Source organism: Tetrao urogallus (assembly GCF_951394365.1).
Source record: "Tetrao urogallus genome assembly, chromosome: 9".
NCBI lineage: Eukaryota > Metazoa > Chordata > Aves > Galliformes > Phasianidae > Tetrao > Tetrao urogallus.
In genome coordinates, this window is record NC_136822.1 from 12,165,039 (window position 1) to 12,190,745 (window position 25,707).

At 46.3% G+C, this 25,707-nt stretch overlaps 2 protein-coding genes across 3 annotated transcripts in view; both read left to right on the forward strand.

Moving 5' to 3' along the window:
• Nucleotides 1–9,908, forward strand: part of ACAP2 (ArfGAP with coiled-coil, ankyrin repeat and PH domains 2) — a gene marked incomplete at both ends in the record, with an annotated part of 56,303 nt that extends 46,395 nt beyond the window's left edge. For both annotated transcript variants that reach the window (XM_079539826.1, XM_079539827.1), the window contains 7 exons: nt 528–715; nt 1,535–1,627; nt 2,848–3,035; nt 3,397–3,506; nt 4,494–4,604; nt 4,864–4,925; nt 9,805–9,908. In XM_079539826.1, the coding sequence (XP_079395952.1) occupies nt 528–715; nt 1,535–1,627; nt 2,848–3,035; nt 3,397–3,506; nt 4,494–4,604; nt 4,864–4,925; nt 9,805–9,908 (856 nt within the window). The remainder of the gene's footprint in view (nt 1–527; nt 716–1,534; nt 1,628–2,847; nt 3,036–3,396; nt 3,507–4,493; nt 4,605–4,863; nt 4,926–9,804) is intronic.
• A 3,484-nt stretch (nt 9,909–13,392) lies between these two features.
• The window catches only part of XXYLT1 (xyloside xylosyltransferase 1), a gene marked incomplete at both ends in the record, with an annotated part of 35,110 nt that continues 22,795 nt past the window's right edge, over nt 13,393–25,707 (forward strand). The window contains 2 exons of the mRNA XM_079540035.1: nt 13,393–13,806; nt 17,885–18,032. Coding sequence (XP_079396161.1) covers nt 13,393–13,806; nt 17,885–18,032 — 562 coding nt within the window. The remainder of the gene's footprint in view (nt 13,807–17,884; nt 18,033–25,707) is intronic.

The window sequence follows — 25,707 nt, forward strand, 5'->3', positions numbered from 1 at the left end:
GTCACCTGAACATGATACTGGGCTTCAGGAAAAAAATGCATAGCATGCATTCTGCAGCTGGTGGTTGTGTCTACCTGAGGCTTTCATTTTTGTTCTCTCATGCAGTCTTGGTGTTCCTTTAACAAATGTTTTTACTGAAGAATCTAAATATGTGTGATATTAGTTGGTTATTGGCAATATGGAAAATGTGCCTAAGGGATTTATATCAAGAGTTATGTACAGTAACTAATGTCTTTCTTCTACTTTGTAAAGCATCTACCTGACAGAAAATGTACCTATACAATCATAGCATTTTCTTTTAACTTCCTAAAATTTTCATAAGTTTCATTCTTTTTAGGCTTATACAAAACTTCATCAGGAATCCAGAGAGAGCTGGGTAATGTGCTCTTCATCATTCTGAAAATGTCATTGAGTGTCCTATGTGCAGTGCCAAAGTGCAGTTTGATTACTGGCATTAGTATGAAGTGGATGTTCTAGTAGAAAAGATAATCTGAGCTTACTAACTCCAGGCATTTTGTATATGGCAGACAAGAGAAGGAGGCGTACATCAAAGCAAAATACGTGGAAAGAAAATTTGTAGAAAAGCAGCCTGCAGCAGCAGTGTCTCCACTTGAATCCAGAACAAAAGTTTTACCTCAGAGTCAGGAAGAGAAAAGGCACAGTGCTCCTGAAAAATCCCTTTTGGCAGTAGAGCAAGGTGTGGCATCTCCAAGAGGTATCTACACATTTCTCTCCTTAGCTGCCTTACACGTGTTCTTTTTAAAGTATTTTTAAAGCTTTTTGTATCTGCTGATTTCCTGCCCCAAGCAGAGTAGTCCTGTCAGTGGGTTGTAGCCTAGTTCAGAGGCACAGGGAAGAAAAGGCTTGTTGAGGAATGTGCATTTCTTAGGTGGGCAGTTTGTGGACTGGGGATGCTTACATTCAGAAACATATTAACCACCTTCTTTCCTCTGTATTTTCATCCTTAATTCTTCCAATAATGTTCTTTCCTGCCCTGTTCCTTCCTTACTGCCTGCTTTGTGCTTTGCTAACTTGCATGTCCCAGCGGTTGCTGTAAGTAGCGACGAGGCGAGGCGGGAGTCTCTGTTCTGTCCTGATGAACTAGATTCACTCTTCTCCTACTTTGATACCTCCTCAAAGCTACGTAGTAGTAAGTACTACAGCAGTGGCATGTTCAGTATTTGCACTAGTGATCCATTGTGTGTTGTGGCCATCTCCCTGCCTTTAATCCATTGTCTCCGGGCTACTGCATTGCTTAGTGTTTTCATGAAATAATTTAAGCTTTTTTACTTATCCTGATTTTCCACCTTTATGGTAATCTTTGATACTATTGTTACGAATTTTACAGTTGAAGTGTGTGACTTCAGATTTATTTTGGTAGGTTTGTGAGAAAGATAATGAATAAGTACTTGTTAACGGGAAGGAAAAAAAATAATTCAGGACCAAGTATAAGAGCTTGCTTTATTATCATGGTGTCTGTGAAGAGTAGGTAACTTGTGATCTGCATAGTAATGTTAATTTCTCCCCAAAACAGTAAGAAGCAGTGACAGTGGGATCCAGCAGAGTGTTGATGACAGCAGAGAACACCTTGCCTCTACTATATCAGCTAACAGCTTGTATGAACCAGGTGTGTTTGGCTTTGTGTTTCAAGACAAAGATTTAATCTTTTTTTTGCCAGCACATTCCATCAAAGGGTTTAGTACTTAATGGTAAAGTTCATGTGTCTTCTATCGCAGTATGCTGAAACATTTTAATAAGGGTAATAGTTGCTTGGGTTGTCTTTCTTTCCTCCATGCTTGGTAGCAAGAATGTCATAGAATCCTCCTAAATAAGTTCAGAGAATTTTTTAGTTCGTGATATTGAGCCAGAACTTCTTTTTAGCAGAATGGAACACTGCTTCATCTTGACACAGAGATGTCTCCAGAGAGATGCACTACTCGTTTCATAAAGAGTTATGATGTTAGAGATGGAATTCCTGTTAAGTCACAGATTATAAGCTTTGTGTGTTACTTCAACATTCTTGCTTAATTTTTGTTTTCTACTTACACAGAAGTGATCATACCTTCAAACATTAATCCACATATCTAAAGCTTTTATAAACTGATAAAATTATCTATTATCAGTATCCTGGGCTGATAGAGTATAGCTTGTTAAAACATTTAATTACAAAGCAAGCTTATACTTCTGCATCATAGCACACTTCTGAGGTACGTTTCAAGTACAGTAGTTCACAGCTGTGGTTTGTAGGCAGGCAGTATGTGCCTTAGATCTTCTGACTGCATTGTAGAAGCAGTTATGAAGTAACTCATGAAAGCTTATGTATAAAATGTCTTCCCACACTTTACTGTGTGTAACTGTTGTTGAGATAAAAGGATTTGGTTTACTTCAAAGGATTACAGCCCCAGCAAGTAATTTGTATGTAAGAATATGTTTAAATGAAAACTCTCAGAACAATATTAGCCTTGTTATATTCAGCTGTATTAAACTGTTGCAGATAGATATATTTGTATGACTGCGTCTCAGCAGGAAATTAGTTTAATTCATATCTTGTTTGAGACCAGTCAAGCTTCTTATAGTTATTACTTTTTTCTTTTAGCAATTACATGGGATAGGTAGGTTGAAGGATATTCACAAATGCCAGTAACATGAAGAGAAGGTTTTCTGGGCAGAATTCTGAAGTGTCCATGCTCAAGTGCTGGAATAAGCTAAAGGCATGTGTGAAGATGTCTGGTAGAATGCGGCACCAATGCAGACCTTTCTGTGAAGTCTGATCCACCTTATGCCAAAGATGTACCTTGCAGAAACAGGGATTACAAACAAGCTTTTTCTTTTAAAAACTTCTTTCAGAAGGAGAAAAGCAAGAATCTTCTGTGTTCTATGACTCCAGACAGCTTAATCCAGGATTGCATCTTTATCAAGCTGCCTTTGAGAAGAATCTTCCAGATATGGCAGAAGCATTGGCCCATGGAGCTGAAGTAAATTGGGTCAATATGGAAGAAAACAAAGCAACTCCACTCATTCAGGCAGTGCGAGGGGTATGTGATCTACAGCAGAGTGATGTGGGAGGAGGGGAGGGGGAATAATAGGGACATTTCTGTGTCACTGCTTCTTTCCAACTACGTGCTTTGCTCATGAATGATAATGTGATACTGAAATCGTCTTTACAGAGTTCTTTCAAAGTTATTTCTGAACTATTTTTCCTCGGTATTATGGTTGGTTACTTTTTTGTTGTTGTTTTTCTTGGTTGTTACACAACCTGGTAGTGTGCAGTAGTGATATGGAAGCAATCTCTTTAGTTTCCTTTACCATAACACTCAGTGGTAACAAGGCAGGATGGTTTTCACTCTGATTCTGGAGATCTGGTGCTAAATTGTTTCTTTTGTTCTTCTTCCATAGGGTTCACTGGTTACTTGTGAATTCCTGCTGCAGAATGGTGCCAATGTGAACATCAGGGACATGAAAGGAAGAGGACCCCTACACCACGCCACAGTTCTAGGACACACGGGGTACCTCTCTGTTCCAGAATTTGACAGTAGTCACTGGTTACTGCCTTTATTAATGCAAAGCTTCTTCACTTGCCCCACACTAAAACATTGTAATTTATTTCAGATCATAGAGTTTTTTCCTTTAAACTTTTGTGATGAGAGCACTTAAAACATTATTTCCCCACTCATCTCCTAGCAGAATACATGCCTGTAAACACTTCAGTCCGTGTTGGAAAAATGTTTGATAATACTTTTGAAACAATGTGGGTGAAGATTCATGAAATACAAGAAAGAGAAATAGTGGTGAGTGTGGACCAGAGCTGTTTCTGGTTCATCTCACACAGGTATTTCATGTTCAAATGAAATGTACTACATCACATTTTGAATCTTGGAATCAGGGCTTTAAACTGCAGCCTTGTACCAGCTTAATTCAAATGAGGACATAATCTGTTCTGTGGCACCTGTCCTCTTTGCATACATGAATTCTGAATAGAGTGAAGTTGACATCTTGAGAGAGTTTAAGGTCTAAGCTTAGCCATCATGCCCTGCTTGTGTAGGTGATCTACGTACATGTGTGCATACATACAGGCATGTAGATGAAAAATGAGGACAGCTTCTACTTGGTAAAGCATGCATCTGTGCCTACGGATTCTGTACTGTATTAATTTATCCTGCTCAGTATTTCTCTTCTATCATAGCAAAAGGGATGAAGTTTTATGGTTCTGTAACCTCAGATGACACAGGAAGGAAAAGGATTACCTTCTGAAGGGTTCAACTCATAGCTGCATTAGCATGATTTGACAGTTTCAATACTGTTCAGAACTTTTCAGAAAGCTAGCTAAAAGCTTTGCTTAACTATCTGTTAATATCTTATTATAGGTGAACAGTGGTATTCGAGAGGCTTTTGGTGATTTAAGTAAAATATATTGCATCCTGCTTGGTTTTGTATATTAGCTTTTTTTCCTTTATTGTGATGGAAATTAATTATTGAATTATATCTCTAAACAGGCAAGTGTGTTTATTCCTAAAACGAGGAGCAAACCAGCATGCTACTGATGAAGATGGGAAAGATCCACTGAGTATAGCTGTAGAGGCTGCAAATGCAGATATTGTAACATTGTAAGTTCTGTGTTCTAATTAGGTGTCTGTGCTTTTCATACTGCTTCTATTTTAAAATACATGTTATATCAAAATTACATGTCAAAATACATGTTATGTCAAATATACATAAAAACAGGGAGAGCAAAATAAAGCTGAGTGCACTGCATATAGGTGACCTTGCTATGAGGTTCAAGGGCACGCTGTAGGTCTTGGAGCGGCAGCCTTTTTGCTCTGCTTTCAAAGTGACATTGTTCTTTTTCTGTTTCCCACATCGCAGGTTGCGCTTAGCAAGGATGAATGAAGAAATGCGTGAATCAGAAGGGCTCTATGGACAGCCAGGTCAATACTCTACCAATAACCATACTGAGATGCAGTACAAGAAATGTATTCAGGAATTTATCAGTTTACAGCTAGATTCTTAGGGTCTGAAGAAAATTTAAGATAACTTCGTACAGTGTTTTTTTTAGACAGTATTTACACGTTAAAGCTTCATTATGGTGCAGCTTTGTCAGATTAGTTAGGAGACCTAAAATGAGAGCGTTTAAAGCACATAGTTATGGTAGTTTGTTAGTGAACTCTTACCAATCTTGTTTGCTGCTGGTTGTTCGGTTTTCTCCTACTGACATTTCTCTGAAACTGATGTAATGTTAGGATTTATCTGACACTGAGTGGCAGCCTTATAGGCCAGGTTGCTCAGAGACAGTTGAGAAGTTCATCTTAGTACAAGATGCCATTCTTCTTCCTTTAGAATGGACTTCTTTTTTTTTTTTTTCTTAATTTTTTTTGAAGAAAGAAAAATTCTACGCCACTGTAAAAATGTGTATCAAATATTTCAAAATATCTCCAGACAATTCTGAAAGTATTATTTCTTCCTTTTAAAAAATATTTTTAGTTAATATCTTGAACAAGAATTAAGGTAATTCTTAATTATGTATTTTTGTATGCATGGTATCTCACCATTCGATTTTTTAACGAAGTGTATGCATCAGGCATTTGAGTTCACTCATACCAGAAAATAACATTATTTAAGGAGCACGTGCAACTTTTTCTCAGGCATCCTGTCCCAGTTTATAACATGTTCTGATATGACATTTATGCAAGCCATTTCCTCTGTTACAATATGCTTCCATAGGAACCTAATTTATTTTCATGCAAATATCAATAATGAATGTATGGTTAATTGTCAGGTTATTCAAGGCAATCGTAAAAATATGCTATCCCAGGCAGTAGTGAAAGAAAAACCTTTTTAAGGCTGAGTGCCAGGTAATGTTGGCTCACTGCCCATCAAGCCTTCATATTTGTCACTGATTCATAAGGACTGTGTGCTTTTGCCTCAGTTTGGAGCTGGGATGTACTCAAGGGGCCGTGTTGAGTGTCCAGTGTCCCAGATGGATGGTATCAAATGAACAGAACTTCCATATTTTGTAAAGCTTCTCCTGAAGAATGATTGTGTTACAAATTTATCTTTATGCAAAACTCCTAGGAAATTCAAATTAAAACAATGAAAGTATTGAAGATCACTCAGAGACTTACATGCTCTCTCTGGAGGAGCAACAAATAAATCAGAAATAAGTACTCAATTATGAGCATAATATGGAAGAATCTTCCACCCAAAATGCAGCAGTGAAAGAAAGGATCTGTTGCCTGTCTGCTCATGTTGAATTTGAAGCTGTTTTCTGATATAATGCATGCTACTTCACTGCCAGGCTGGAGATAACAACTACTGGAGTAGTTCTGATTTTCCTAGTTCTTGTTTTAAGTGTTAAAAATCATAACTACTGGTTTCAAATAGTGAAATGCATTTGTTTTAGGGGAGGTGATAACTTTGATTCGAAAGTTATGCTTTAGGTCATAAATGAACACTCTGCATCACTTAATTGACATGAAAAAATCTAAAACTGTTATAAAACAGAAAATGTATTTCTATAGTTTGTACTAAAGCCTAAGTTGGTTCCTAAATATTATAAGGCTTGCTTTGACTGAATTTGTAAGAAATTCTGTCACATAAAAGTATGAATGTCCACGTCTTTAAACTGAAGATGAGGGGAGTCTGTTTTCCCTGTTATATTGTTTAAAAGTGGTCTAGACAGATTCTTCAAGTAAGTAGAGAAAATAAAAAGCTTGGTACATCTTTTATCAAAGATACCTGGGCCTTCTTAACAGTTACAATAGAACCTGGAGACTGCAGCCAATGCAATCTGCACCAGACATTTTTTCTGTAGGCAATCTCTGATAACTGTAAAGGGGCAAGATTGATCATGGAAAGTGGAGCCAGCACAAGGCATAAAGCTTTATGCCAGCACAAAGCATAAAGCTTGCCCCGAATCAGAGGGAGGGTAGCATTAGAGTAGCTGTCATAACTCTGACCAGGAGCTGTACAGGGCAGTGTCCCGGCCAGAAGATCTGACTGTCTCTGGATTCAGCATTTCTTTACTTGCTGAAGTCTCCTAGAATGCTGAATAAGTATTTGAGTGTTCTAAATGTTAACGTCTGCTAGCCTGCTAGGATTGTGAAACTGTGCAAGTGTGAGCACAAAGCCCCTCTCCGCTGTTAGAATAGAGTAGTTCAGTTGGAAGGGACCTTCCAGAATCATCTAGTTGAATCGTTCTGATGGATGTTCCCCTTGCTTGGCCATAGGCAAAGCAGGTCTTTTTCACTGCACAGACATGCTTAAGTATCTGCGCTACAACTCCTCTTTTCCTAAATTGTGTTTCTAAAAGATAAGGATTTTCGAGGCAGTTGTACATTTGCTGGGAGATATGTATATATGGGATATACGTATCTCATATATGGGATATGCATATGGTATGTGGGAGGGTAAACATCAATGCAAGAGTTTGTCATCACAGCGAAGCAGGCTGCGTATTCCTCTGCTTCAGTAATGCAACTGAAAAGCAATTACTAACGTAGCTGATAGTGCCAGCGTTTCTGATTTTAATATACTTGGCTGGTTTGAGCTACGTAGGGAACTCTGTGTTGCTTTGCAAGGTATGGCTGGTCTTCCAGAATAATATTCTTAGAGTGGGAACTAGCTGAAATGAGCCTAATGAGCTTGGCTCATTTCTGGTGGTGGAAGCCATACACACCATCGTACTGATTCTCATACGATACTTGAGTGCTCATCTTCTGGTGCTGCAGTATGTCTGCTAACTATTTGATATTAGAACTGCTACTCTTTCTTCCTGTCTTTTCTTGAATGTATCATGTGTGCCTTTTAATTTATTCTGGTGTTAAATGGTAAAGCAGTGTTTCAGTATTTTTGTACATAAAATCTGCACTTTAGTGAAAACATTGCTTGGAAAGAGGATTTCCAGAATTAAACTTTAAAGTAAGATTTTAAAAGAATAAGGTTTACAGCATTAAATATTTTAATGCAGCATACGAACTAAAGGGGCACTTTATTTTACTCTATTTTTGTATGTAATAGTTTTGTTATGTAATATAGTAAAAATCAGAGCCGCAACGATTCTTACAAAAATAGCTTTTTTCTTTCAAGTTTATTTAAGAGAACGAAATATGGCAACTTGAACTGCAGTAGTAGTTCACAAATGGAACCCGTGTCTGTATTAAAAGTCTCATTTCTTGCATCATACTAGTTTGATTCTGATTTGTGCTCCTCAAACCTAGTCTTGGGATGGATCTTGCAACTTCTTCCGTTCTGTGCTTATTCTCCATTGCAAGCAGTTACCAGAAACTTGTGGTAAAGTGTTGTGAGCCTGTTTCATCTCTAGAACGTACTCGAAACTAAACCTGAAAACCAAAAGAGATTTCACTAGAATGAAAGCTTCCTAGCAGAGTAGTGCAGAATTTCTTTGTCCCTTAAAGCCTGCACAGAATTGTCACTACACTTCTGTATGACCCCACGTACGGCGTGAAGTATTTGCAGCAGGTCAGTTATCGCTTCTGAGAGTGTTTTCAAGTGAATGCAGCCTCATCTCCAATATTTGAAATGTAGAATGGTTCTGATATTGGAAACGTGCACTAAAAAGATGGAAAACAGAGCAGTGTAACTTCTTGCACAATAAACCCTTTCTAAAACTGTCCTTTTGAAAGGAGAGGTGGAATTGTGATTTGTGTGCAGTCCTGCTGCTGGGGGAGGGGAGAGGAGGGAAAAGGAGGGGCTGAGAATCACATTCAACCTACGTGATAACAGATATTGTTAGGTTGATTTCTTTGTCATGTTTTAATCAAGTCGTCAGCAGGGAGCAGTGATGCTGGGATCTTGTCCCATGCGGTCATCTGCTGTGGGAAGACAGGAAAATCTGCATGGCTGAATATTTCCTGCCTGGGCTGAATGCTTTACGCATGTAGTTCCCTTTGAAGTCAGTGGGGTGTGGTTAATGTTTTAAAACTCAAGCAGAACTCAAGGCCTAAAATGTTGCAGCAGATGGAAAACAAGCCACTTCAAAATGGTAGAAGAATGACCTGGCAATGACTCAAGAAGTAATTTCTCTTGAATGTGATTTTCCAGTTTGGAGAGAGATGGGGAGACAGAGCAGGTGCAAATCACTGCCTTGCCTTACTCTGGAATATAGCTGTTCTTGTTGTCAGGTTGTTCTTAAACATAAAGGGTGAAGATAAGAAACACTGGAAAATGTTTAAGGAAGGTATTGTTACTCTTAGAGATAAACCTAGAGGATATAATAGATGTCCAATGATGCAGTAAAAATTTATACTTGCTGAAGTAGTAGTTGAAAAGCTTTTATGAGCAACAACTAATTACTTAGGATTGCTTTTTATGGTATTGCTTGCTAATTGTTTCTTTCATGGGGAGTTCTGTCTGGCTGTTAGACTTCTGGCCTCTGTTTCCTAGCAAAGCTTCATTTACGCCGTAATTCTGACTTCCTGAGCAGAGTCTTGGTTAACACGTCCTGTCAAAAATGACTTTTGTTCTTTGATAGCTAATGAACATTTTTTGTTTTACATTGCTTTAAAATGCTTGCACTTTTCCTTTCTAACTCTGGACTTTCCTCTGTGCGGCTGCCTTTGAGGTACTATTGCAGGTATAGTTTGGCTTTGTTTAATTTGCTTCTACAGAACGTGCATGCGATGAACAGTCTCAGAGTTCACATCAGCATCATTCCATCTATAAGCAGTCCTTACCCCATTAATATATGTTTTTACAGTGATTGGAAACATGGTAGGGCATTTGTGTAGTGATGGGTGATGTTTCAAACATTTGTGATAATGAACTGTTTCCTTTCTTCTCTTCTTTTAGGAGATGAAATTTATCAGGACATTTTTCGTGACTTTTCTCAAATGGCATCAAATAATCCAGAGAAGCTAAATCGTTTCCAGCAGTCAGATTCCCAGAAGCCTTAAGTGTCAAGAAGGAAAAGAATCTGCTCCTTACAGTGCAAGTCGTCTTTACGTTAACAGAATGAATTATCTGTGTTTTGTTAGCTTGGATAAAATGACCACTCTAAATGTAGCTGTAGATTGCGGTAGCTGAGGAATTGTATACAAGTTTTTATGTTGTACAGTACATATACCTCAGCAGCTGAAAAATATGTATATTATTAAAAAAAAAGGAATACCTGCTAGCTCAGTATAGAAATAGTACCTGTTAGCAAGTACCACGTTCATCTGTGACTCGTGTGTGAAGTTAGCAGAGCACAGCTGTGTGTGTTGCAGATGGTGACCGAGCGTTCGGATCAGCTTTGCTCGTCGGTATCCTCTGCTGTCACCTGTCTCACTATTGCCATAAAGATGCACCTCTGACAAGAAGGTCTAGGTTGCATTTTCTTGGACTGTTTGGAAGGGAAATCAGGTAATGACTTGCTGAATCGTCCTTCTGCCTGTGGGTCTGTAACGTACAGCATTCTCTTGTTCCTGTGCTGAAGCTGGTTAGAGGCAGGCTGTTAATAACAAGGTGTGGGAGCTTTTCTCTTTTTCAAGCTCTTTGGCAGTGGAAGCTTTAACACCAGGCTGGCCTTTATGCTGGTGACTGCAGGTCAGTCACAGTAGGTGTATATCCCGAAGGACCAAATTTCTAAGAGTAGTTTATGTTTTTTCTTTTTATTTCCCTTTCTAAAATTAAGACTTGCTGTGAAGGAAGTAACTTTTAAATGAGCACTTGGAACCTTTCATGAGGAAAAATAAATGTAATCCTGCTGGACATTATCTGGGTTTTGTCAGTATTTTGATATCAGGACATGAAAATTGAGACATTAAAGTAAAAAATGGAAAGCTGAAAGTGTTGTGCAGAACAATCATGCAAAGGCTGTTTGTCACCTCTGCTGTTCTCACTGCTAGCCCTAAGCTGTGTGTATAAAACTGCATACTGTAATACAGCCATCCTAAATTCAGGTCAATCAAGCATGGTGTAATATACACGTCTTTGCAGATTTTATTTACATGTCTAAGCTAACATTCGCAGAAGAAAGTCTAGGAATTTTGCTGCACGTTCTTGCAAAGTAACAAATGAGTGCAGTCTGCAGCTGTATTGAAGGCAGCAACACAAACTGCTTGTTTCAGTCAGCTCCACTCTGATGTGCATGCATAAATGGTGTCTGTAGGTACGTGCTCGTGTGTCAGGTTAGGTGGTGCCTAGATGATCGTCACCTGAAGCCATAAGGCACTCAGTGCAGTTCTTTATGCTGTATTTGCCCCAAGGAAAACTGGAGGAGAATTGTTAGTTACATCCTTGTGTTTCTTGTCGTTCTGTTAGCTGCAGCACTATGCTGGCCTTCTGTATATGTAGGAAAAGAATGGGGTTTTTCCAAGTTGCTTAATAACCAAAATTGGGCCAAGAATTTTTGTAGGTTATGGTAAAGTTAAACTTTTTAGCACGTTAATATTTAACAAAGCTTTTCACATATATATTATTTTGCAGAAAATGTATAGCCGTGCATTTAATCTGAATGATTCTTGATGCAAAGTTAATAACATCTGAAAAGTGAGCAGTAAGTTTTCCAAGCAAAAGAATCTTAAAAACGGTTTTTGCTTCATGTGTGGTGTAATCATGTTAGGAAAAGCAGATTCTGTCCACTTCAAGGGTGAGTTTAGTTGAATAATAAGCAACTTAATAGAAATTACTGCTTATAGATGATTCATAACCTTTTTAAATAATTGTCTTTGAAATGCTAATGTACTTTCTAATCTGTATTTAACAGCAGTGAATGTTCTGTTAGTAGATTTTAGAGGAAGTTAAATGCCCCATGTACAGACGGACCATGTAAGATACAGCTATGTATGGAGTACACTTTACACATGGATTTCTTTTTTCTAAAGATGTGTGTCCTCTGCTGCCTACAGGACAGGCAGTGTGCAGTGTGATTGCTTGTAAAGCAAAGCTCCCTACAGCTTAGTGGCATAATCTGTCTCACTCCTTGCTGCTGAGACACCCAATCCACAAGGGTATCTTCCTTCCCAGCCACAAAAATCTGTCAAACTTTGCAGGATAATTTCCTGTCAACAAAAGCTTCTTCCCGTAGCTCTGCAGATCAGTGTGCATTCTGACTCTGGAAAGCAGTATCAGACTGTTCACGCTGATGAACGAGGAACATAGCTGATCTTTAGGTCAGATGACTCTTTCAGGAGATTGGAAGTTTCAGTGGATCAGGGATTAGGTGCAGCACTTGTGATCCCGCAGCCTTGTTCCCTGATCTTTTTAGGTACACTAGGAAGTCACTTTCAAGGTCAGGTGCAATACATATGTTAAGGTCTTGCTCATCAGCAAAAATGCAATGCAGTGAGGGTGTCCCAGCAGATGCTGGCAGGCTCAGCACTCCAGGGCCTCTGCCTTGGAGGATTCAGCCCTCAGTAAGAGAAAGCATGATTAATTCCTGTGCTCAGATATGGATTTCCTTGAGTTCTGGATTGAGTGCTGATGTTCTGTTCAGTAATTCTAGGAAACTTTTATTTTTATAACAATATAAATCTGAGCAGAACTTCAGTGGTAGGCAGTAGGGTTCCCCTGCTGGTTAGTATGTTGTACCTTATACCAGATAATGGAAAACTTCAATTTCAGTTCATGTTTCTCCTCTAAGAATGAGCACGTATTCTAATGCATCTTAATTTCAGAAGTATAATTTCCTTATGTTGCATGTGAAGATGGTATCTGTGGTGTCTCCTATTGTTTTCATTGTTCATAAGGTTTCATGTTTTGTTAATGTTGGTACAATGCATGTAAACAAACTTATAAATCCTCTTTCTGCATAATGCTACTGAATGGTATTAGACATACTGGGCTGTGCTCCCTTAACTTCGGGTGAAGGCGGTGGGTTGCAGACATCCTGCCTGCTTCTGCAGGCTGCCCAACTGCAGCCTGAGCGCATTTCGCTTGCTGGTTGGTGTGTTGGAAGCCTTCAGCCTCCTCCCTGTTGGCGCCTAACCCAAGTGCTTGCTGGCATTGGGGTGGGCTCTGCCCCCTCATTTCAGAGGCTTTGACTTGTAGCCTTCCGGGCTTCATTGCCACGTGTCATCCCTTAGCTGCGTTATAAGGAATCCTGTATTAACGCCGCTTTTTTCACTCCCTGGAGTTGTGTGTTTGATCCATTTATATGCAGAGCTGAAGTAGTTTCAGAAAATGCAACCTGACCTTCCACGCGTCAGCACCCCCCCTAGGAAAGGAGAATTCTCCTGCCTTGCAGCGACGTCGGTACGCGTTACCTGAATTACTGCTCTACCACGGATAACTTTGCATCACCCAAGGAAAAAGGAGAGAGGGGGAATCAGCCCAGCAGGGCCCCGACGTCCGCGCCGCGCTTTGTTCGCGGCCGTTCCGCGCCCCCGGCAGGCGCCGCCTCCGAGCGCGGGGTGGGGCGGGGCCGCAGCATGGCGGCGCGCGGCGGGTAGCGGCGGGATGGGCTGGGCGCGCTCGCAGCCGTGCGCGCTGGCGCTGGCGGCGGCCCTGGCCGTGTGCGCCTTCTACTACCTGGGCGGCGGCGGGGAGACCTTCTCCAGCGCCACCCGCCGCCTCCGCGCCACGCGGGCCGCCGCGCCGCCCGCCACGCCGCCCGGCCCGGCCCGCCGCGAGAGGACGGCGGCAGGAGGAGAGGCGGGCCGGGCGCTGCACCTCCTGATGATGTTCACCAAGGTGGAGCGCAGCCCGGCGCTGCGCGGTAAGGGCCAGGCCGCGCTGCGCTCCCTGCTGCGCCACGGACGGCTGCGCCGCGGGGACGGGCTGCACCTCCACCTCGTCACCGACAGCGCCAGCAGAGACGTCGGCGACGAGCTGCTGCGGGACGCCATGCGCGGCGCCGCCTTCCGCTACCAGGTGCGGCGGGGGGGGGGACGGCGGGAGAGGGGAGGGGCGGCCGGGTCCCCGCCCCGTTCCCGGGCTCGGTGCGTGCCCGGCCCGCTGCAGCCGGGTGCCTGCCGGGCGTGCGCTGCTCGGAGCCCTGCGGCACTAACGGAGCGCGTCCTTCAGTGTTAGCTGGACTGCTGGAAGAGCCGGGGCTGTGTCCGCAGATGGAACCTCGGTGGTGTTCGTGCCAAGTATTCCTCGATAAATAATCCCGTCTCCTCACAGCGCTCGCTCAGGTGCTTAGCGCTGCGGTACGCTCGCTGTGGCCGGCAGTGGGCTGCGGTCCGTTGCCCGGCTGTAGGCGGGAGCTGCTGGCACGGACAACCTCCGTGTCAGCTCCTACACGTGCAGCTGTGCCCTCGGTGCCAGCAGCTCCCGGGGCGCTCGCAGTGGCAAGCTGGCAGAAAATAGCAGCACAGACACAAGGGTAGCTTGCAGCTCTCGTGCTGCTGCAATTCTGAAGAAGGCGGACTCTCAGTGCAGTCTTCTGGTGGCTCCAGCAGTAACCGTCTCTGCCCCGAGGCCTCCCCTGGCTTCCCTCAGGTGCTCCCAGGGCACTTTCCTGGTCTTTATGCCGCTTTCCCAGAGCAGGTGCAGAGCTGAGGCTTGCTGAGTGCCTGGAGAGCAGCTGGAGCCACAGGACAGGGCTGCTGAGCCCCAAGCTGTGCTTCTACTTCATGCGGAGCACTGGGGTTTTGGAACTGTCTTTGCCCGGCCCTCCCAGCAGAGGTGGGACCAGATAGAATCTCTGCTAGAGTGAAGGAATCAGAGAACCTTCCCCTGGGGAAAGTATCGGGTCAGCTGTCATCACTCCCTGGGCACATTTGCAACTTCAGGCACTTACAAAGATCTCTGGAGAGTGCAAAAGCAGGCTGCAGCCTCCCCACAGTGTGCAGACAGCGAGAGCAGGGTGCTTTGGTGTGCACACAGCAGTGTGCATGGAACAGCATCTGCACAGGACTCTGTGCTGCACTGAGGGCTGGCCTCAGCTGTCCCAGATCCTCGGAGCACGATGGTACGGTGTCATAGGGCCTGCGATCTGAATTGCCTCGGGAGCACCGGCTGCATGCAGATGTGTCCCAGATGCGAGCCGTGCCAGCAGATGGAGCCAGAGCTCCACAGCACGGCGCTGCATGGAGCCATGAGCGGCAAGCGAGCAGCATTGCTGCACAAAGGGCTCACAGCCTGCCTGCCTGGGCTCTGCCAGCAGCACTGGCCTGTGCTATGCCCTGAGCACCCCAAGCAGCACCTGCCCTCAATGTTTGCTACGCTCAGTGACTTGTTTAGGTGATTCCCTCCATGGGTACCACGCAGTGCCAACGCATGCCCTTCTCAAGCTAATTTTTAGAGCCCTCTCCTGGGACCGCTGCTTCTCTGCCTATGCAATTCAGTGGCAGGAGATCTGGACGTTTGCAGCTGCCTCTGGACACAGAGCAGAGGTGTCCTGCAGCCACCAGCAGCTGCTCTAGAAGGAGGCTGGAGCCCCACGGCACAGTCCCGAGGGCTGGCTTTCAGGAAGCCTTGCTCTGGTTTCTACAAGTCAGCGCTTCTCACTTGGGCAGGCCCAGCCCTGTGTTCGCAGCTCCATCCCCTCTGTGGGATGTGGTTATCAGCCACCTCCGTGAGGGCCTGTGGGAACCACAGTGGGGCTGTGGGGGAAGCCTGAGTTCTCCTCCTCCTCCTCCTCCGTGGGTCTGTCACACACTACCAAGCTGCTGTCACCCTGTTCTTATGGGATTGCTGCAAAGGTGCCCCCCACCAGAAGGAGGGAAGCAAAAAGAGAAACTGAGTGTATGGCAGTTGTTTACTGGTGAACCAATTGAAGAGGTCCTTTCTCGGTGTGAGATGTGTTTATAAAATGTGTTTGTGTAGGAAACCCATAGGAAACCCACAGAACTTAGTTTTCTTGATGTCCTCAGTGAACTCACTCAGATTTAGCTACAGGGGTTTACTGAAAGCTGCTCCACAAATAAATAGTGAAGCACAAAATTAGTAACAGATAAACAGGCTGTGCTCAAGTGAGAGGAGAGGAGAGCCCTCTGCAGTGCTGCGGAAGGAAGATTCCTTGTGTCAGGAGTTTGCTTTGCAGAAATGCCTCACCAAAGGATGGGCAAGAGGAACACATTTTCCACTGTTTTCTGTGGAAGCAGAGGGAAGACACATTGCTGTGTCTGGAGTTTCAGGAGTGCTTTTCCCACAGTGCTTGTCCCCTGGTGCTTGGCACTCCTCTGCTCATTTCAGAGGTGATTAGAATTGGGTTGAACTCACTTTTTTCACCCCTACTGTGCTGTTTGTCATCTCCTCAGGTGGGAGAAGATTGAAGCCTGGCAGCTTCCATGGGGAGCCAGCACATGGTGCTGCAGCTGTGCTGCTGTGTGTTTCTGCAGCGATCCCAGTGCTGCTGCTGAGGAAACAGCTGGTTTCCTCTGCCATGGCACTGTGTCCTGGGTGAGATGCTCCTGGTAACTGAGCTGTGATCGAGGCAACAATTTCAGCAATAAAGTGTGGAAGGACAAAGCTCTGGGCAGCTTCCTGCTGCTGCACCAGCCTGTTGGTATCAGAGCATCCCCTGCTGCATCCCACGCACAGCACAGCTGCCACACCAGCTCAGGCTGCAGTGGTTGATTTTGAGGAATTGAAATAAAAGAAAAAAGCAATACTCTAACCTATGTATTTACACGTATAGTGCACTCTTCCTAGCTTTTAGCAGATGAAGTTTTATTAGGGAAGAGGAGTGAAACCGTAGAATCATTGAATAATTTAGTTTGGAAGAGAGCTGTGTGGATCATGGGTCTGGTGCAGCCAGCTAGAAGAAGTATCTCAGCATCCCTCAACAGAAATAAAACGCCAGTGCTGTGTTGTGTCCTCACTGGTGTTCAGTTCCTGCTGGAATTTTCCTGCTTTCTCCTGCCTGAAGAAGGCAGCATGACCTCAGGTCTCCAACTCAGAGTTGCTGAACTCTCTAATCTGCACCACGGTCACATCCCTTGGGTCTGTTTGTTACACTGGAAGTTCCTCCAGTTATCTGGTGTGATTCAGTGACCTGCATCATTCTATGTGTGTAATAATGAGCATCGGCCTGCAAGAAAGTTCCCATTCATCTGACTTGGGCTGAAATTAATTATAAGCTTGTAAAATTTCGTTAGCTGACAGTTTATTTACAGTTGATCCTGGTTGGAGCAGATGTGGTTTGCCTCACCGCTGAGCTTTCAAGTGACTCCTGAAAACTAAGTGCAGTGGGCTGCTGAGGTGTTTGGTTTGGTTCTGTTTTAGAAGTTGGTCTGCATTCTGTCGAGTGTGCTAACACGACACAGGCTGTAATAGAATGCCAGGGGTCCGTGTGCCCTGGGGTCCTGGTTCTGGCCATAGCAGTGCTACCCGCCTGGCTCCAGCATGGCACAGGGCACCCAGTCCCTTGGCTGCTTGTCACAGCACGGGGGAGCTCCCACTAGAAGAGATGTTCAGCTCTGCAGTAACTGCTCAATGTCCGGATTTTTCCCAGCTTGCCGTGTCCTGCCCTCCTGTCCCTCCCAGCCCCAATGGAGACGTGCTGTGCAGCTTTCTTCACTGCTGGGCTGAGGTTCAGGAAATCCGGGCTCGGTTCCTGGCCGTGTCACAGCCTGCCTTTGTGGCAGAGAGCAAGTCTCGGTCCTCAGGGTGCGTGACGTGGGCTGGCTTGCCTCAGAGCTGCAGGATGCCAGAGCCCGGGGTGAGCTGTCACCTCCCTGATTGACTCCATATGGAGGCCAGATATGTGGTTACATTTCTGCAGAGTCAGCAGCTGGGACCAGAGGCTGCGAGAAGATATCAGTCAAACATTTGATGGAGCCTCTCCATGCCTTTCTCACATTTACGGCGTGGCCATAAAAATCCTCCCCTCCTGTCCTTGCTGCACCTAGCTGCCTGCTGAGGCAGGTGTGCACGTTGTGCAGCTGGAACAGCAGCGAGCTGCACTGGGGCTTTGCAGCCTCCCACCTGTGTGCTGAGCTGAGGCTGCTGGGGGTGGCTGGGGGTCGTGGCTGAGCGGTGCTTCTGCTGTCTCTCTTAGGTAATAATCCACGATGTCAGCGAGCTGACAGAGAAGCTGTTTCCAATCGTTGAAGCCATGCAGAAACACTTCAGTGCTGGATCAGGGACCTACTACAGCGACTCGATTTTCTTCTTGTCTGTTGCAATGCATCGGATCATGCCCAAAGGTAAGCCCCAGCTGAGCTGCAGGCACTGCCTGTACGTGTGTGCTATGTGAAATGCAGAGTTAACAGGCATCTATGAAAAGAGGCTAAGTCACTGGGTGATGGCAGGAGGTTTCTGTGCCATACAGCAGGCTAGTGCTGCCCTCACACCTCAAGGTGTTAGAGAAGGCAGGACTGGAGCTGACCTGGCCACATGCAGCTGTGTATTTGTATGTGTGTTTTTACAACCTCCCTTCCCCTTGGCGTGTCAGCAGGAAGAGGTGCCACGTGCTGCAGCACAGTGAGGGTGCTGCCTGCCTGCCAGTGTCAGCTGTGCGGTTACTGCGCGCACCTTCCCTTCCTGTGGCTTTGATGAGCTCTTAGGAGGCTTTGCTGGTTAACAGCCACTGATCACTTACTTTCCTTATTGTGTTTTCACTGTTATTGAGAGAGGAAACAACAGTAAATCTGCAAGAAAAGGAGGCACCTGGTAAAGGGAGCTTGGTCCAGTTGCCCCACTTTCCTCCCCAGCTGTGTGCACTTATTTCTCCTAGGACCTACGTGCTCTGTAGCCTTGGATCAGTCAGCAGTTTTGCTGCCTTCCCGTCTCTCCCATTTTGTAGGTCAGGATTGTTTTTCTTATACTGAGGTCAGGGCTGGGAGAAAGACTGGAGGCTTTTCCTTAAGAGCAGTGGCCAACGGTCACGTTGCTGTTGGCTTTTATTCCCTCAGAAGCAGAGTGCTGAATGTGAGCAGTCACGCATCAGCGCAACAAGGGCTGAGCCCTGGGGCACAGTGTGAGGGGTCTGTGCCCTCTGCTCAGCAGGATGGGTCGCACACCAGAGCCCTTGTGTGGAGCTCACCCAGCCCTGCCCATGGGAGCACAGCTCCTCCCAGCACGATGCACGTGGTTTGTGTTCTCTGGGCAGCTTCGGCGTGGGGTCTGGTCTGAGAGGGAGCCATTTGGGAAGCCCTCCCCATGAGAGTTACATACAGAGGGGCCTTCTTGGGGCCTGGTATGTCCTGTAGCCTCTGTGGTTTCACAAACAGCGTTTGCTTGTCAGACAAGGAGGAAGTGGAGCAGACGCTCCTTTCCTTCCTGTGTTCCCAGACCATCCTTTTGGGGAGGGTCACCATGCCAGTCATGCGCTGCAGAGGCACTGGCAGAGGCCTGGGTCATCCCACTGCGAGGCCTGCAGCCCACTGCCCTGCTGCTGTGGGGGCACAGGCAGGTGGGTGCAGTGTCTGGGGGCTCTGGTGTCAGTGCTCCCCACGGCACCCTGCAGGCTGCCCGCTGTGCTGGTGAAGGTGCAGCACTAGCGCAGAACAGCCACTGAGTTCAGAGGTTCATTGCTGCTGAGAATGGGAGTCAAGTTTTCTCTCTGTAGATTTACTCCCCATTCATCATATTCCTTCCTGAGTTGCATGGTGTCCATCCAAGAAGTAGACAGATATCCTTCTCCCTAGAGTCCTGGAAGGCCTCGTGCTCACCCATGCTCCATGTCTCCAGGATCCAGCAGCAGCTTCCCAAACATCTGCTGAGCGTGTGCTGAAGGCAGCAGATTGCTTCTGGCCGCCCTAGCAGCCCCCAGCTGCCCCAGCCCCATGCCTGGCACGCTGCAGGTACAGCTGCAGGCTGCACTGTGCTGCAGGCACTTGAAGCTGCCTATGAGCAGTGCAGCTGGGCACGTGGCAGCGGCCCGCTCCTGCTGCATGCCGGTGGCATCTCTCTTCCCTCGACTCTCTCAGCTGGCACCCACCACTTCCTCCGCAGCCGGAGCAGAAGCTTGTGCTGGCTGCTGCCCAGGCATAACATTTCCTGCAATCTTGCCACCACAAATTTCAGGCAAAGCCTTTCTCTTGCTGAGCTGTGAGCTAAATGTGGAGGACGCTGACTTTGTGGCCATGTGTCACTCGTGGCATGGAGCAATGGGGACAAACTGAAACATGAGAAATTCCGCTTACCTATAAGAAAAAACTACTTTTCAGTGAGGATAGTGAAGGACCAGGCCCAGGGATTCTTCTTCCTTGGAGGTCCTTAGAGGTGAAGTGGGCGATGGCCTGGGCTGTGGTTGACCTGCTTTGGGCAGGGGTAGGACTGGGCAACCTCAAGAGGTCCCATCCAACCTTGGCTGTGCTGTTATTCTCTGGTTTTAAGTGAATGTGCTGTACCCAGCTCTTTATTAGCCTTCGGTAATTTTTTTGTCTAGTGATGTCTGCATCATGAGTGCTCTGAAGTCTGTTGAATACAAATGACAGCATTAATTCTGTCTAGTTCACTTGCCCTGTACCTCTGCTGCATCTTTACTGTGTGCTGAAGACACCCATATTATACAGTCTACCAGCCAAAACCTGTTCAGACATACTGAGATGTCTTTCCTTGGTTCACCAACTGTGGGCAGTTTTGTCTCCTGAAAAGCTTGCTTGCTGTCTGTCATTTTGACAGGGGCTTGCAATGGCCTCTTTGGCACACAGGATGTATAAAGAGGCATTTTACAGTTTCATGAGTTTAGTTTTTGTTTCAGAAGCTGCTAGTAAAGCTGATTTATATTTCCCTTTCAAGGGAGGTCAGATGCAGAGCGGGATGCCTGAAGCACTGGGTGATTTACGGCCTGGCAGGGCTTCCCAGCCCACTCCCTGCTTCCCGGCTGTGCAGTGGGGCTTGGCAGGAGGCAGCAAGCATACAGAGGGCTGGCAGTGCCCCAGGGCTGCTCCTGCTGCTCTGTGTCTGCAGACCAGGCTGGGTGCCTGCTTCTTAATCTCCACTGCAGCTCAGCCACCTTAGATGTGAACTGCATGAAGAACTGGCAATTCTACTCGGTCTGTATTCTTACCCACCTGTTTTTATGTGCAAATGTAAGAGCCTTCTGACTGGGGACAGGGAGGGCTATGCATTCGCTGTCCCCTGAAAACTCATGGATGGCGTAGGAATGGTGCTGTGCTCCTAACTTCCCTCCTGGCCTTGCCTCATTTCTCTGGAAGATTGGAGAACCAGTCCCTGGTAGAAGCCGCTTTGCTAAGGTGGAAGGTAAGTGTTTGAAGCTCCATTTTCCTGCACTAGTATTTATTTATTCTGGTGCATTTTGGTTCCACCTCACCCTGCATCTCTGCAGGCGTGGCTGGCTCCTGAGCTTCAGCACCAGTTTTTGTGGGACCTGGATTTAATTGCAAGCTTAAACACGGTCCAGCAGAAATGAAAGCAGTGATTTGAATATTAAATTCTCTCTTGTGTGTTTGTTTGCATTTGTGTCAATGTCTGAACGTTCTTGTGAGAGCTCAGAACATTTGCGTTTAAGTTGCCTGGCTTTAGGTTCCCAGGTTCATCGTTTTGAGATGAAATGGCATTTCTGGCCTCCCATAACTTAGTGCTTCGTTTGAAGCTGCAGGTCTGGGATGGTGCAGTGACTTTGCAGATTGATGGCGCTCAAAAGCTGAACAGCAGTTGTTTTATTTTTAAAGATCTTCGTAGAACATATGCATGGCAGTGTGTGTATTGCAATGAGAGTAAATGTTTTGTGCCACTCAGCTGTTCTGGTTTTCACTGCTGCTTTGGATCCTTGCCACAAAACTTTGCGTCTAAAACCTGCAGCTGCCAAAGTATAATATAACAGCCTCTTAGCTGCTGTAAATCATGTAACTCTCTCGCCTTTAATGTCTTACACTGGTGGAGTTAACCTGATTTAAACCAGCTGGGGAGCTGGTATGCAGTGTGCAGCAGCGCAGACTGCGTAACTCTCATCTGTGCCTGCAACTCATAAATCCTGTTTCAATGCAGCGTGGCCAGGCCTGAGGGGCTGGGGCAGGGGCGGTGCATTTCAGTGATTGTGAGATGGAGAAGTGCTGGGGAAGTTACAGAGGGGACGAGCAGGGTTCAGTCTGAGGAGGAGCTGCTAAAGAGCTATGCCAGAATGAAATGGTCCTGGGATCTGCACTGCTCAGGCTGGAGAGGCTGTCTCTGAGCTAGAAGGAGAAACTAGACTGGCAGGGAGTAAGGTGGATAAGCAATCCATAGTGAGCAGCTCTTTTGTGGCCCAGCTCAGGTTGATGTCCCTGTAATCCTGATGCTACAGGGCTTGGTCTCTGTGAGCCTTAGAGCAGGACCCCAGCCCTTGGCCCCGGAGCTCTCAGGGAGAGCTGTCTCAGCAGCATCCACCTTCCTCATGCTGCCTCTCTTCAACTCATACATGCTAAGCTGCAGCCACATCCTGGCTGTGTGTGAAAAAGAGATGTCAGTCCTTCTGTTTCACTGCCCCACTGCATTTCCATTCAGGTTTTCTGGCGTCGGATGAGATCATCTCATGCCGAAGTGCCATGTGGCTGAGGAGAACGGCTGGGGAGAGCAGTCAGAGCTGAGGCAGATGTGTGCTTTGTGATTTCTGTGGGCACGCAGCCGCTGGAGGTAGCACAGCACGAGAAGTATTGCTTCTCTCTGGTGTTGCATTCTCTCTACCTGCTCAGCTCAGTCATAGTGTCGTCCAGGAAACCTCTTCCCTGCTGTCCCCAGTGAAAAAGCAGCTTTCTTCTTTGTTGAGTGATCACATAGGCTCTGCTGTTTAGAGCTGCTGGCTCTTGCTTCAGCCATGTTTTGAGGAGGGTTTTTAGGCACAGGTTTTTAGGCCTGGCAGTGAGCCCCCCAAACAAGAGGAGGTGCTGCTCCATGGCAAAACTGGTCCTTGCATAAGCTACCCAAGGCCTTCTGCATGGTGCTGTCAGCACCCCACAGCTGAGCTGGAATGTCCAAGTAACAACAAGGCAACAGTTAATCTGGGAGCCAGAAAGGATGATGTAGTGGAAGAAGCCATAAGCAGAGCCTGTTTGCTTTGGTTTTGCTGGCTGTTTGGCAACAGAATCACTGTGTTGGACAAGAGGGAAGGGAGCAACGAGGAAATAGGACTGGATGAAAAAGTGAAATCCAAGTTAATTTTGTCTGGAGCTTCTGCAGTTATCTGGCTGAAGTTCTCAATGAAGCATCTCTGTGGCTTATCTCTGTTGACTGGACCAAAGGAAATGTATCTGTTGGCTGCAGAGGAATCTCTGAAACTCAGCTTGGAGGTAATGTGTCATGTGCAGTTAGGGTATTTAGCAGAACTTGACTGAAGATGGCATATGACAAACTGGAGACAGCAGGGTTTCCTGGCTTTAAGAACAGCTGTTGGCCCTCCTGACGGGGTTAGCGTCATCTCTGTAAGTTAGCTCCCTCCTCCCTGCCCAGCACGTGTGGGGAAGGCTTCGGGGTTCCTCTCCCACTGACAGCTCAGCATGGAGGCAGAAGCCCTGACGAAGGCTGAGAGGTGAGCATGAAGTGGAAAGGGCCCCTGGGCTGTGCTGTTCCTGCAGTGCAAGAGGTTAGCCCTCGTGTGGCATCTTCCAGGCACTGGTGAAGCCCTGACTCATTAATCTTGGTGTTCTGGGTGGGCAGGGGAGGAGGGCAGCACTGTTTCTCTGAAGCTGATGGAATGCAGCTGAGCAGAGCTGTGGCTAGGATTTCTGCATAGAGAGCAGGGTGCCACAGAGGTTGGGTCCTTGCTCTGCTAATGAGGCTCTGTATCTTCACAAGGACAGTTTAGAGCAGGATGGAATGTGAATACGTTGTTTAATTCAGTTAACAGAATCTCTTACAAGCACGTATCAGGCTTGGAGATCTCCAGAAAAGCAGCTCAACAGGATAGTTCCTTCCTCCTTGTGCCCAGCCTCTTTACTGCTTTGATGTCTGCTGCATCCTAGACATGACCCATGTGTATGTGGGAGGCTCTGAGAGCAGGCATCAGGTGTGAAGCTGGGATAAAGGGTGTCAAAGTAGCAGCCAGGGGATGAACACCATTCAATTCACTCGGTTTTATGTACTTGGAAAGAAGGGGGCCAAGGAGGGGAAGAGGGTAAATTGCTTCCTTTAATCAAGTGTTAGGAATCTGAGTAAGAGGCTAGATGTGTTAGGAAATAGTTGAGAGAAAATATGTGGTGAGAAAATACCTGACGTAATTATCACTACTGAAATTGGTGGGGTGATGCTTCTGACAAAATTATTAAAATCACCAGTTGCAGTGTTTGTTTAAGAAATGTGGAGGGAAGCAGGAGCTGGGTGGTGCTCTGCAGGGAAGACACAAGGAGGTGCACGCTGGATGCACACCCAGGAGCCTGATTTCCAGGTGCATCTGGTAAAGGCTGTTCATCAAAGGCTCATAAGGAAACCAAGCAGCAGTGGGAAAGGTTGGTAAGTTTTCATATGGCTAAATTAAGCGATCTGGGGAACAGAGTGAGCTGGCCATTATGCACTGCCTAAATTTACAGCACGCAATGTGGTGTCCTGGGAGAGGTTCTGAGGAAAGCAGTGGCTGTGTGCAGGAAGGAGTTATGGAGGGGCCCCTCTGCTCTGCAGACAGGCTGGCTGAGGGCTCACAGCTGGGGCTGCACAGCCATGAGCTGCAGAAGCAGAATTGTAACCAGAGGCATCACGGTTAGCAAGAGGCAGGCAGGCAGAATGGGCTGTTAGTGCTCTGTGGAGCTCCTTGCCGCCACGTGTTGTAGGTGCTAAAATTGATCTGGGCATATGGAGATCTCTCGTGAAAGAAAATCACTGGAGGCTGCTCTGTGATAGATGTTGTCATGGGGAACAGGGCTGTGTATCTTGGGGTGACGCAGAGCCAGCGCTGGCAGGTGAGCAAACTGGGAAACATGGGGAAATGGCCCCAGCAGGGAGCTGTGCTGCTGGCTTTGCAGTGGGTGCCGTGGCCTGGGACCCCAGGATGGAAGTAGAAGAGCCAGTGATCTCCCCTGGGCTTGGACTCTGGGGCAGATCATCTCTCCAGCTCATTATCTACAGTTATCCTGGTTATTAAACGCAGACCAGATTGCAATGATGTTTGTCCAAACTGCCTGTTAATGACAAAGCCACAAATCGTTTGGGAATTGGTATGGCTTGGAACAGGCTCCAGCTGCTGGCTGCAGCTCAATGGAGGGGACAGTCTCCCACGAAACTGCTGTCTGCCTTGTGAGTGCTCTGGGAGTCTCAGCCTGGACACGACAGCCTTTGTGAGCTGCAGCTTGTGCTTTTCCCACAGAGCTGAGTTGGGAGGAGGGCAAAGGGCAAGGTGTGAACGCTGCACCAAGCTGTGCTGCATCAGCTGGTGGCAGCAGTGACAGCAACCCCTGCAGGAAGACAGGCAGCAAGAGGATCCTGTAGCTGCACTGGTAGCATTTCAGTGCCCAGAGTAAGGCACAAGCCTAGCCAGGTGCTCAGAGCACTCCTTGCAGTTAGTGAGAGGTAGTGGGCAATGTGAGCAGCCTTTCCATCAAGCCATGGAGGACAGGGTCCGTGGGGAATGTTCTAATAGGATAGCAAACACAGTTGTCTTCTGTTAATGCAGTTGTGTGAAAGCAGGGATGTAGTGTCCCAAAAATGTTATACCTTTGTAAAAGGTATTTTTTGCCTTTGTGAAACGTAGGTTTGTGCATGTGTGAGGATTTGCAATTGCAGCTGCAATACAGGAGTGCCCAAGTGGGTCTGCAGGTCTTTCTTTGTCTCTGGAGTGCAGATAACTCCGTGCAGGTGCTCGTTCCTTGCTCAAGCACCTGTTTGCAGGGAGTTTTATGGAGTGATAATCTGTGTCACACACAGAGGTAAGCATCAAAAGTCTGTAATGTAGAGGCTGGCAGACAGCAGCATGAACTCCTCTTCCTTCTGTCAGCTGTGCAGCAATGC